The sequence below is a fragment of the Microcaecilia unicolor genome, chromosome 9 (assembly GCF_901765095.1).
Source record: "Microcaecilia unicolor chromosome 9, aMicUni1.1, whole genome shotgun sequence".
NCBI classification, from domain to species: Eukaryota; Metazoa; Chordata; class Amphibia; order Gymnophiona; family Siphonopidae; genus Microcaecilia; species Microcaecilia unicolor.
In genome coordinates, this window is record NC_044039.1 from 179,834,753 (window position 1) to 179,848,589 (window position 13,837).

At 45.2% G+C, this 13,837-nt stretch overlaps 1 protein-coding gene across 1 annotated transcript in view; it reads right to left on the reverse strand.

The window, feature by feature from the left end:
- Nucleotides 1-449: 449 nt before the first annotated feature.
- SGPP1 (sphingosine-1-phosphate phosphatase 1) overlaps nucleotides 450-13,837 on the reverse strand; it is an 81,711-nt gene continuing 68,323 nt past the window's right edge. Inside the window, exon 3 of the mRNA XM_030214422.1 lies at nucleotides 450-2,720. Coding sequence (XP_030070282.1) covers nucleotides 2,172-2,720 — 549 coding nt within the window. The 3' untranslated portion in view covers nucleotides 450-2,171. The remainder of the gene's footprint in view (nucleotides 2,721-13,837) is intronic.

A 13,837-nucleotide genomic window follows, 5' to 3' on the forward strand; every position in this document is an offset into this window, starting at 1 on the left:
GGGAAGGGAGAGAGCAGCGGGTCCAGTAGCGACGGGGAGGGTGCAGAGAGAGAGGGTGTTTCTGATGGACGTCGTTGTTTTCGTACGTTCGTTGTGGGCGCACTGGCAGGTGATTGTCAGGCAGGGGGAGGAGTAGGGAAACACGTTCCGCGTGTTTCCCTACTCGTCCCTTTCCGTTGGGTTCATTGCGTTCAGCGATGAGTTGACTGTAATTGTTCCGCCCTCGACGTCATCACGTCTGACACGAGGGCATGGCAGAGAGACACGGTCAGTGGGGTGGCTTCACCACCACGAACTAACGAACCCTTCAGGGAAGTGGGTGAAGCTTCGGGCTTCATTACAACGTTGGGGTTGCGAATTATGTCTGGATGGGGCGTGGCTGTGTGCAGGTGTATGAGTGAGAGTGAGTGGTGCTGACAGGCTACAACAGTACACAGGGCTTCAGTGTTTCCCTGCCACACAGTGAGCTTCAGAATTGGAGGTGAGAATTATTTATATAGATTTTCTGCTTATTTCTTGCAAATGTGGTAAGAATTTTCATTCTGTGTAAGGCAATAGACATTTCTGTTTATCTGCCCTATAGATCAATGGATTTTAATGTATGAAGCACCAAATGAAAATTCAGTTGATGAGAGAAAAAAAATCCACAAAGAGGGTCCTGGATTGATTAAGTATCACTGAAATTTCAGTAGCAGACTTTTAAAAATTTTCAGTTGACTTACTCTTCCACGTGTACATAGAGTTAAGTAATGGTAACAGATATGTGACAGGTACTAAGAAGTTCCCAGATATGCATTTAACAACTTACTAATCTGCAAATTCTCTCTCCATTTCTAAGAATGTTTGTTAGTAAAACTTGCTATCACAACAATAAGACAATCATACTACTAAAGAAAAACTAAGGACACACTAGTTTTTGTGGTTGTGCTATAAATTATTTTCATATCAAAATGGTTTCCAGATCATTCAGCAACATTTGTACAGTTGTGTTACTTTGCTAAATTTAGCCAGCTAGCACTGAAAGTTGTAGGTCAGTCCCAGAAGCCACCTGGAGTAATCATGCCTGGATAAATTATGCCACCTTGTGAATTTAGGTTGTTAAATTTAGTCAGCTAGTGTTGTAAACGTTTGAAAAACGAAGTTTAATTAACTCCTGAAGCAAGCCAATTAAACTTTTTGAAAACTGACTTATCTAAATTAAGTCAAAGGTGAGATCAACTAATAAAGAAAGAGATATTTTCTAATATGCTAGAATATCATAAAGGTCTATAAACCATTTAATAAGGAAAGTTTAAAGTATTAGATAATTAATCTAGCTAGTTCTTTGATATTCAGTATAGAATTAAACTTTATATTTTAATAGGGCAAATTTGAGTAATAAAGTATTGACATCTTCATGAAAGGCAGCTTAAAGTGCAGGTCTTCAAATATTTTGGAAACAAGATCACAAATAAGGCTATGCAGTACATACACTGTGCATTCAGGATTTGTTCTACCTAAAAATTGGACACTGCTACCCACAATACAAACAGAAAATATATTTTCCTGGAATTTACAATTTAAAAATAAATATATAAGATACAATAAGAAATCATTGCCTATTAATCCTCCTTCTAAAGTCTGAGAAACTGATCAGTTTATTGGGCTTAATATTTTTGTGCAGCGTGGTATTATTTTAAAAATATCATGACATAAGAATACATTATGCAAAAATATGTGCCCAATTATAATGTGTGTGTATATACATATATATTTAAAATAAACATAGCTGTCTAATTTTTACATCACAGTATACATGGCATTTATTATTTTAGAAACAAAAAGGCACAATTATCAAGCTGTTAAATATAGTACCTGAATCTATAGTTTGTATTGGTATTGACAACCAAAGTCTACCATATATTTCACACTGTGTGGTGGATTGAAGGGGAAAAAAAACCTGACATCAACAGACCTTTTTCAAGTTTAGTCCAATGATTTTTGCCACATAAAGCAGTTGAGAATGGGAAACAAGCTATAGCAGCTTTTTTTTTTTTTTTCTGGTCCAGTAAAGTGATTTGCAAAGACTGTTAATCAAAAGCCCCACATATGGTCTTGACCAACTCTTGTCACCCAGTGTAAGAAGAGGGTACATTTTCCATCTTTCTCCTTAAACAAATGGTAAGCCTATATCAAAGGCCAATATTCCTAAACAGAAAAGGAACCACAAACATGACACTAAACCCAACCATTCCATAAGTGATATACCGATAAGGAAGTTCAACCTCCATACACTGCCTTGCTTTTCGAATGTCATCACATGGTATGCAGAAGATTTTACAGGCGAGAGGGATGGTAAGCTTTTTCATCACAGTTCTTACCATTAGAAGGATCACCACACCAATCAAAAATCTCAACAAGGCCTTTCCAACAAGAGTCACAGTGATAACCGGTGGTATAAAAGGTAATATATCAGGTAAAGGATCTGACATTTCACCCAACATGTAATTAACATGAGAGCCACATGCAATGCCAGCCCCACTACCCAGGATCTCAGCTGTATCTCCTCGAGATGTACTCCACGTGTCAAGAGTGAAAGAGAAGATCCCCAAGGCTAAATGAAGACTGATGATAATTAATGGAGCATACTTGTAAGTTAAATTGAAATTGTCAATAAGTTCAAGAACTGGGTAGAAGACAACCATGATAAGAATAGCATAAAGGAATCCAGCAATCACATCCTGTTAGGAGGGGAAAAAAAAAAGCATATAAGAGATTTGATTATATTTACACACAGGCAATCTTAAAATGCACCAACAGGTGACAAGTTCATACAAGTATTAAATTAAAACAGGCAGATTCTTTCACGTTCAAATAATAATTTAAAAAGTAGCTCCCTTGGTTGAAAATGCCTAGTATTTTGAAAACTTACCTTTCTGATATTCACATTGCTACCAATATATACAGTGGTGGAAATAAGTATTTGATCCCTTGCTGATTTTGTAAGTTTGCCCACTGACAAAGACATGAGCAGCCCATAATTGAAGGGTAGGTTATTGGTAACAGTGAGAGATAGCACATCACAAATTAAATCCGGAAAATCACATTGTGGAAAGTATATGAATTTATTTGCATTCTGCAGAGGGAAATAAGTATTTGATCCCCCACCAACCAGTAAGAGATCTGGCCCCTACAGACCAGGTAGATGCTCCAAATCAACTCGTTACCTGCATGACAGACAGCTGTCGGCAATGGTCACCTGTATGAAAGACACCTGTCCACAGACTCAGTGAATCAGTCAGACTCTAACCTCTACAAAATGGCAAAGAGCAAGGAGCTGTCTAAGGATGTCAGGGACAAGATCATACACCTGCACAAGGCTGGAATGGGCTACAAAACCATCAGTAAGACGCTGGGCGAGAAGGAGACAACTGTTGGTGCCATAGTAAGAAAATGGAAGAAGTACAAAATGACTGTCAATCGACAAAGATCTGGGGCTCCACGCAAAATCTCACCTCGTGGGGTATCCTTGATCATGAGGAAGGTTAGAAATCAGCCTACAACTACAAGGGGGGAACTTGTCAATGATCTCAAGGCAGCTGGGACCACTGTCACCACGAAAACCATTGGTAACACATTACGACATAACGGATTGCAATCCTGCAGTGCCCGCAAGGTCCCCCTGCTCCGGAAGGCACATGTGACGGCCCATCTGAAGTTTGCCAGTGAACACCTGGATGATGCCGAGAGTGATTGGGAGAAGGTGCTGTGGTCAGATGAGACAAAAATTGAGCTCTTTGGCATGAACTTAACTCGCCGTGTTTGGAGGAAGAGAAATGCTGCCTATGACCCAAAGAACACCGTCCCCACTGTCAAGCATGGAGGTGGAAATGTTATGTTTTGGGGGTGTTTCTCTGCTAAGGGCACAGGACTACTTCACCGCATCAATGGGAGAATGGATGGGGCCATGTACCGTACAATTCTGAGTGACAACCTCCTTCCCTCCGCCAGGGCCTTAAAAATGGGTCGTGGCTGGGTCTTCCAGCACGACAATGACCCAAAACATACAGCCAAGGCAACAAAGGAGTGGCTCAGGAAGAAGCACATTAGGGTCATGGAGTGGCCTAGCCAGTCACCAGACCTTAATCCCATTGAAAACTTATGGAGGGAGCTGAAGCTGCGAGTTGCCAAGCGACAGCCCAGAACTCTTAATGATTTAGAGATGATCTGCAAAGAGGAGTGGACCAAAATTCCTCCTGACATGTGTGCAAACCTCATCATCAACTACAGAAGACGTCTGACCGCTGTGCTTGCCAACAAGGGTTTTGCCACCAAGTATTAGGTCTTGTTTGCCAGAGGGATTAAATACTTATTTCCCTCTGCAGAATGCAAATAAATTCATATACTTTCCACAATGTGATTTTCCGGATTTAATTTGTGATGTGCTATCTCTCACTGTTACCAATAACCTACCCTTCAATTATGGGCTGCTCATGTCTTTGTCAGTGGGCAAACTTACAAAATCAGCAAGGGATCAAATACTTATTTCCACCACTGTATATATATACATACAACTACTCAAATACTTCTTAAAACAGACTAGACTTTTAGGAAAATGTTCATTGCATTAACATTAATATTAGCTGATTTGTATAATTATTCATATGCCTTTATCATTTTGTGCTAAATGTTTAAAAAGTATATTCATAAAAATTAAAGCCCTGCTGCTCATTATTTTCTTCATATCATCATATAATTAAAAAATACTTGTGAGATTTGTACAATGACTAAAATTGTATTATGTACCAACAAGAATAGAACCTTATTAACAAGTTATCCTGCTATTAACTGATTTAAGTGATGAGGAATATAATGGATGTCTCAGCGTTTACAGTCAGCTGATTTCTACCGCAAGCTAAAAATGCTACTCCAGCTTAGTAAAACACCCCCCCTTAGACTTACAAGCTTGCATAGTAACCTATGTAACTTTTTAAAGTTTTAAGTGCTTTGAAAATGAGCCCCTTTTATGTTCTTTCACAAATCAAATCACATGGTATAAATTAAAGCAAGACCAGTGCCACTCTACCCTTTACTTGCTCTATTTCTACAGTCACTGAAGATTTGTTTTTAACAATGGTAAATAGCATATCCTCTCCTCATGTCCCATCTTTTCATGAAAAAAGCAAGTTATCAATGCTCCATTTTTGTGTTGTGATTAACTAAGAGGCCTTTTTACTAAACCGCATTAAGTGGCTTGGTGGTATTTTTACAGTTAGTGCGTTAAGTGCTGGGTGTGTCAGGGTGTGTGTGCTATGAGAATGGACGCAGAGAGCACTCTGTAGTTGTAATGTAATATAATGTGATTCTTGTATCCTGCGCAATTCCCATGGATAGTGGTTTAAGTGGGTAACAAACAAAACAAAAAAGAGCAACAACAAAAAAAAATCACTGAAGAAATTTATAATCACTTAAAAAAAACGTTTTTTTAAAGATAAGTCTTCAGATTCCTACGAAAAGAAAAATAAGAAAAAGATCAACCAAGAGCAGAAGAAAGGGATAACCGAAAGTGAGGAAGCTGATAAGAAAAGGAGTCCTCCAAAATTCTTTAAACCCTAACACCCAAAAATGAAGATAAAAGTAATCAAAATGGATCTCTAGCTGATAAGATGCTACAGGTAGGAGGAAAAGACAACAAATTAAAAAGATAAGCAGAAGCAAGGCCATCAAACATTTTGAAAACTATACAGGCTAATTTAAACAAAACTTGAGCTTGGACTGGTAACCAATGGAGAGAAATAAAAGCAGCAGTGGCATTATCAGATCTAATAAGGGTAAAAATTAGTTTAGCTGCAGTGTTTTGTAAAATCTGAAGCTTGAAGTGGAGTTTAACCACTGCTATCATCAAGTATTAATTAGCACTTTTGCAGTTAGTACAGCACTTCACCTCTTAAATAGGAAGCACTAAGGGGGAGATTCTATATATAGTGCCTATAAGCATATTCTATAAGCGGTGCCTAAATTTAGCTTAAAACTATACACATCCATTTACGCCAATGAAAACCTGGCATAAATTTTGGCACAAAAAATTTAGGCGCTCTGGGCCATATTTTATAACTAGACATGTAAATTTTAGAACACCCACGAAATGCCCATTTTCCCCACCCATAACCATGCCCCTTTTGCCAGTGAAAGTTAGACATTAGGCACACTGTATTACAGAATGTGGGCACACTGTATTACAGAATGTGCTTAACGAGCTGTGTACGTAAATTCTTATTACCAATTAGTGCTCATTATTGCTTGTTAAGAGCTGTTATCAATGTTGAGAATGCCAATTAAGTTATGCGTGTTGTTGTAGAATCGGCACTGAACTCTAGGTGTGCTTCTGCACTAACTTCAAGCAAAGAACCACACACGACATACCATCCCCTTAAGGTTAATTCTGTGTACAAAAATATTCAACGTAACATTCTCACAACGCTTACAAAATGCATTCATGTAAAGAAGAAATAGGATTAGATTAAATTATTACATGGTTTCACACATTTTATTCATTGATCTATAGTCAGAATATTTTCCCACAGATTAACATATGATAACATTTCAACCTATCTATATCCAACAAAACGGAAATAATGAAGAATTTACCCTCACAGTATCACATGGAGCCACAGTACACATACGTTTGAAACGGGTCCATCGAAACATAAAAAAATAATGCTATGGGTATGAGAATTTACTCTGTTAATGAAAATAAACATATCTAGTGGACATTATTTTCTTCAATATAAAAAGGGCTTTTACAAACGCATGTGGGCAGGAGGCAGGACATTGGCACAAAGTGACAGTAAAAACAGAGATTGGAAAACATAGTGGATGGGTCGTCCTTTGTGGATGGGAAAATTAGGTTCTTACCTTGGTAATTTTCTTTCCTTTAGTCATAGCAGATGAAGCCATTACGTATGGGTTATGTCCATCAACCAGCAGGGGAGATAGAGAGCACTCAAACTTTCACAGTGCCCTCTTGGCCAGCTAGCTCCACTGCCTCTTCAGTATTTGAAGCTTCCAAAGCAGTATGGCAAACCGCAATGGGAATCACAAGAGCTTTCCTCACAGCGAACGATGGCCCATCACAAGGGCATGAACTCATAAAGGAGGGAATGCACATCCTTCTGGAGGGAATAAACTCATCCTCCTTATTGTATAAGTGGAGGGGAACACACGCGCCTCCTGGAGGGAATCACACATCCTCCCAACACACTGGAGGGAATGAACTCATCCTCCTATTTATAGAACTGGAGGGGAACACACGCGCCTCCAGGAGAGAATCAACACATCCTCCAAAAAAACATGCTGGAGGGAATGAACACATCCTCCTAAATTTAAACTGAACATGAATCCTGAAGATTGTTTTCCAACTTTCTCCCAAGGAAGGAACTTCAGGAAATTAGAACAGAACCTGAAAAACAGATTCACAGCATACAGACAATCATACAGGGAGGGCTCATGGTTTCATCTGCTATGACTAAAGGAAAGAAAATTACCAAGGTAAGAACCTAATTTTCCCTTCCTTGTCATCAAGCAGATGAAGTATAGTACAGACAGAGAGGGTAATACAGTATACAATCAGAGAAACCAAAAGAAAAAAGCAACACTGGGCCTTCAAGAATGGGACAACAGGAGTACTTTATTAGCCAAAGACCCGACACGGGCCGTGTTTCGGCGCCCAAAAGGCGCCTGCCTCAGGGGTCTTTCAATTCCCGGATTGGTGGGTGGGGGAGAGAAGAGGTCCCGTGAAACCCAGTAAGAGCAGCGTTTCCTTTACAAGCAGCAAATGCAGCTGTGGAGATCCCCAGACCAGCAGCCGACAGTGTTCTCGATCCAAGCCGGAAATCAGCACAGCCAGCTGTGTGCCAGGACACCAACAACGCCGGAGGATGCAACGGTTGCATCCTCCGGCGTTGTTGGTGTCCTGGCACACAGCTGGCTGTGCTGATTTCCGGCTTGGATCGAGAACACTGTCGGCTGCTGGTCTGGGGATCTCCACAGCTGCATTTGCTGCTTGTAAAGGAAACGCTGCTCTTACTGGGTTTCACGGGACCTCTTCTCTCCCCCACCCACCAATCCGGGAATTGAAAGACCCCTGAGGCAGGCGCCTTTTGGGCGCCGAAACACGGCCCGTGTCGGGTCTTTGGCTAATAAAGTACTCCTGTTGTCCCATTCTTGAAGGCCCAGTGTTGCTTTTTTCTTTTGGCATCAAGCAGATGAAGCCATTACGCATGGGATGTAACAAAGCAATCCCTAGATAGGGTGGGAACAAGCCACACCAAGCGCTAGCACTTGTGCACCAAAACGCGCATCCCTCCTGGCAGCCACATCCAGCCTGTAATGTTGGGCAAAGGAGAGCTTAGAAGCCCATGTTGCTGCATTGCATATCTCTTGAAGAGAGAGTGCTCCAGATTCAGCCCAAGAGGAAGAAATCGCTCTAGTAGAATGTGCCTTAAAGGCTACAGGCACCCTGCCGGCCAGCAGATAAGCTGAAAAGATAGTTTCTTTGAGCCAGCGGGCAATAGTGGCTTTAGACGCTGGAGACCCTCTGCGAGAACCGGATAGCAAAACAAACAGATGATCAGAAGTCCTGAAAGAGTTAGTAACTCGCAGATACTGCAGCAGAGTCCTGCGCACATCCAAAAGGAGCAGCTGCCCAAAAGATTCTGGAAACGCTTCCTCTGAAAAAGAGGGCAAGAAAATAGGCTGGTTTAAGTGAAAGGCTGAAACCACCTTAGGCATAAAGGAAGGCACGGTCCGAACCGTGACTCCGGACTCTGAAAATTGCAGAAATGGGTCTCTACAGGACAGCGCCTGGAGCTCTGACACCCGTCTCGCCGAGGTAATGGCCACCAGAAAAACGGCCTTCAGTGTCAAGTCTTTCTCCGATGCTCGCCGAAGCGGCTCAAAAGGAGATGCCTGCATGGTTTTCAAAACTAGCCCCAGGTTCCAAGCTGGACAGGGTGCTCGCACTGGAGGTCGGAGCCGAAGCACCCCTCTAAGAAACCGTGCCACATCTGGGTGAGCAGCCAAAGACACGCCTTCCACCTTACCACGAAGGGAGGCCAACGCTGCCACCTGCACCCGCAGGGAATTATAGGCCAAGCCTTTTTGTACACCTTCCTGCAAAAAGTCCAGAATCGGCGAGATAGGAGCCCGCATTGGAACAATGGCTCTGGAAGCACACCAAGACTCAAACAGGCACCAAATCCTGGCATAAGCCACGGAAGTGGACCGCTTGCGGGCTTGCAGGAGAGTGGAAATAACTTTATTGGAATAACCTTTATCCCTCAATTGCGCCCTCTCAATAGCCATGCCGTAAGACCAAAGCGGCCGGCGTTCTCCATGGCTACCGGTCCCTGAGTCAACAGGTTTGGTACCAGAGGTAACAGCAGGAGCCTCCAGGAGCATCTGTTGGAGGTCTGCATACCAAGGAGTCCTTGGCCAATCCGGGGCGATGAGGACCACTTCTCCTGGGTGCAGCCGAATCCGCAAGAGCAGGCACCCTATCAAGGGCCATGGGGGAAACACATAAAGTAGACCAGGAGGCCAGGGTTGAGCCAAGGCATCCAACCCCGCCGAGCGAGGATCTCTCCGTCTGCTGAAGAAGCACGGGACTTTGGTATTGGCACTTGTCGCCATTAGATCCATCACGGGCTTGCCCCATTTGGCACAGATCTGCAGGAATACTTCGTCTGCCAGATTCCATTCTGCTGGATCGATCTGATGCCTGCTCAGATAATCGGCCTGCACATTGCTCTGACCTGCAATATGAACTGCCGACAGACACTGAAGATGCAGCTCGGCCCAGTGGCAAATCAGCTCGGCCTGCGCGGCTAGTGCTCTGCACCTTGTTCCGCCTTGTCGATTTATATAGGCCACCGTTGTCGTGTTGTCCGACATCACTCTGACAGCCAATCTTTCCAGGGTCACTTGAAAGGCCAGAAGCGCCTGAAACACCGCTTTCAACTCTAGGCGGTTGATGGACCACTCCGACCCCTCGGGTGTCCATAGACCCTGGGCATGCTTCCCCTTGCAGTGTGCGCCCCAGCCCTTCAGGCTGGCATCTGTTACCACTAGGCACCAAACGGGGAGCGTCAGCAGCATTCCTCGCCGCAGCATGCTGTCTGAGAGCCACTCCATGCTGAGACGGGCCGCAGGGAGCCAAGTAAGTCTGCATTGGTAATCCTGAGAAATAGGAGACCATCTCCGGAGTAGGGAATACTGTAGAGGTCTCAGGTGCGCTCTCGCCCAGGGTACCACTTCCATCGTGGCTGTCATCGATCCCAGCAGCTGGACAATGTCCCAAGCTCGCGGGCGGGGCATCCTCAGGAGCAGACGGACCTGATTCTGAAGCTTGCACCGCCTTAGCTCGGGTAGGAACACATAGCCCGAGACTGTGTCGAACCTGGCCCCCAAAAACTCTAGAGATTGTGAAGGGGACAGGTGACTTTTGGCCATATTGACGACCCAGCCTAGAGATTGCAGTACTGAGACCACTCTGGCTGTAGCTTGTAAGCTCTCTGTTGCAGAGTCTGCTCTGAAGAGCCAGTCGTCTAGGTACGGGTGAACCCTGATACCTTCTCGCCTGAGAAAAACAGCTACTACCACCATTACCTTCGAAAAGGTTCGGGGAGCTGTGGCGAGGCCAAAAGGCAAGGCCCTGAACTGGAAATGTTTTCCCAACACCGCAAACCTCAGAAACTTCAGGTGCGGGGGCCAAATCGGTATGTGCAAGTAAGCTTCTTTCAGGTCTAGAGATGTGAGAAACTCTCCTGGCTGAACCGCCGCAATGACGGAGCGCAGGGATTCCATGTGGAAATGCCGCACTCTCAGGGACTTGTTCACTTCTTTTAAGTCCAGAATAGGGCGAAAGGACCCACCTTTTCGCGGCACCACAAAGTAGATGGAGTATCGGCCGCAGCCTTGCTCGGTGGGAGGCACCGGGGTCACTGCCCCTAACTGAATCAGACCTTGTAAAGTCTCCTCCACCGCCGCCCGTTTGACGGCAGAACCGCATCGGGACTCCACAAACACGTCTCTTACTGGGGCGTTGAATTCTATTCTGTATCCATCTCTGATCAGGTCCAGAACCCACTGATCTGAGGAAATCTTGGCCCACTCCTCGACAAAGAGGGAAAGCCGTCCGCCGATGACAGGCACTGAGGAGAGGGCCGGCGCACCATCATTGAGAGGGTCGCCCCTGAACTCCTGGTCTTGAGCCACCGGCTGCGGAACGCTTGTCCGAGCGAAAGGAGTTCCTCTGCTGACCACGGGCACGTGAAGTGAACCCAGCAGAACGCCCCGGGCGGTACCTTCTAGCTTCACGGAAGCGAGGTCTGTACGAGGAGTGGACCGCCTGGCCCTTAGAGGAAGGCCTCTGCCTATCTTCGGGCAAGCGCTGGGGTTTTGGATCACCCAGGCCTTTCACAATTTTCTCTAACTCCTCACCAAATAGGAGAAGTCCTTGAAAAGGCAACTTCACCAACCTTTGCTTAGAGGCCATGTCCGCTGCCCAGTGTCGTAGCCACAGACGACGGCGAGCCGCCACTGCTACTGCCATTTGTTTAGCCGAAGCTCCGACAAGGTCATAAAGGGCATCAGCCAGAAAGGACAAGGCCACCTCCATCCGTGGAGCCACATCCAAGAAGGGCTCTGCTCCATCTCCGGGCTGAGCCACTGCCTGTTGCAGCCAAGCTAGGCAGGCTCTCACAGCATAACAGCTGCATGCAGACGCCCGAACACTGAGACCTGCAATTTCAAAGGACCGTTTCAACGCTGTTTCCAGCCTACGGTCTTGAACGTCCTTCAGGGCAACACCTCCTTCAACAGGGAGGGTAGTTCTCTTTGTCACCGCAGTGACTAGGGCATCCACTGTAGGCATTTGAAAACGAGCCATATGTCCCTCACGCAGAGGGTATAACTGCCCCATAGCCCTGGAAACTCTCAAAGGTCCCTCGGGGTCAGCCCACTGAGCCGAAACAAGCTCTAGGATGGAGTCATGCAAAGGGAAGGCCCGAGCAGCTTTCTTGGTACTAGCCATCCTGGGATTACCCGAGGAGGCCATGCCGCTGTCAGGATCTTCAATCGAGAGGGCCTGCAGGGTATCTGAAATAAGCACTGGCAGCTCATCACGGTGGAAAATCCTCACCGCGGAGGGATCATCCAGATCCTGTGGTAAATCCGCACCTGACTCTGGTTCCTCAGAGCAAGAACGTCTGTCAGAGTTCTCCGAATCCTCACACCCCGACCACGGGGGGGAAAAGGTGCACCACAATCTGAAGGGGAATTAACCCTTCTGCGCTTATCTTTAGGCCAAGCATCCGGGAAAAAAAAAGCCTCACTGGGCAGTCCCAGGCCAGAATCCATCGGGGGGGGGCAATCAGAGGAGCCTCAGGTGACCCTTGAGGAAGGGCTCTTTTCATCATGTATGCTTTATGCAGCAAAAATACAAAATCCGGGGAGAAAATCTCACCCTGGGCACCCAAATCCTGTCCGGTGCTAGCCACTCCTGAAATAACCTCATCTCGAGGTGCCCCACCCGGCTCAGGTCTCTCCGTGTCCACGAAGGCCGCGCCATGCGGTGTATGCAAAATGGCGCCCGCTGCCAGCTCAGAGCGGGAAGAAACATCGCTCGCCATGCTCGGGCCGGCTCCTACGCCAATACAGCACGATTTACAGAGCCCTGCTGCTTATTTGCGCTTGCCACAAGTGGAACAGCGCTTTACATTGTCCGCAGCCATCGCCGAAAAACGGCGGTAAAATCCAAAATGGCGGTTCGCGCCAAAATCGCCCAGATCACGGGCCCACCCCGGAGGAGTTGGAAAACACTCTTACCTCAAAAGATCTAGTGTACAACTACGATCCTGCTGAAAATCAGGTCAAAAACCTCTGTTCCAGCGTCTCTGCGTTTAAAAACGCGACGCGACTTTTTTTTTTTTTTAAGCTGTGAGGAAAGCAGAGGTATTGAAGACTCCGGAGGCTCAGATGAGTGGGAAAGGCAGGGAAAGGGCGAACCTATATGCCTGCATCCACTGTTGGTGGGTAAGGACAGGGAAAGCAAGGCAATATGTCCACATCCACAGAGGTATGGGTAAGGCAGGGAAAGGGCTAACCTATGTGCCTAAAGTGAAGCTGCTATAGCCTCCAACACCCCGGTTAACAACTGGCAAGCCAGGAACCACCTCCCGGCAGATTTTTCTGGAGCTCGAACAAGCTGCAGCCACCCTGCTAAGGGAGATAGAGAATACTGAAGAGGCAGTGGAGCTAGCTGGCCAAGAGGGCACTGTGAAAGTTTGAGTGCTCTCTATCTCCCCTGCTGGTTGATGGACATAACCCATACGTAATGGCTTCATCTGCTTGATGACAAGGAACAGGTGTTTTGAAGATGCATGTTTAAGGTGAATAAAACTTAAAAATGATCTCAATCTCAAAATCTGGGAATTTTGAAACTAAATATGGAACCTTATTATAGTCCAGAGCGAACTGATCCACTTTAGAGGGCTGCCTGAATTTGGATGAGCTGGTGGACTTTATTTTGTTGATTATAGAGTACACTTAGAACGGTCACCAAGGATGAAACACATTGCAAACGGAGGTCATTTTTCTGGCTTTTTACATCAAATACTCTATTTGATTTCTTTAAAAAACGGGATTTTCTCAAATTCTATTTTTTTTTTTTTATTACTGGGTTGGCTGTGGGATTATTTTCTGTTGCCTTAGTAGAAAAGAATTTTTTTTTTTTTTAAAGACTTTACTTGATTGCTGGAGAGCTCCTTTTTTCATCTTCAGTTCTAAGGGGAAAGCAAGC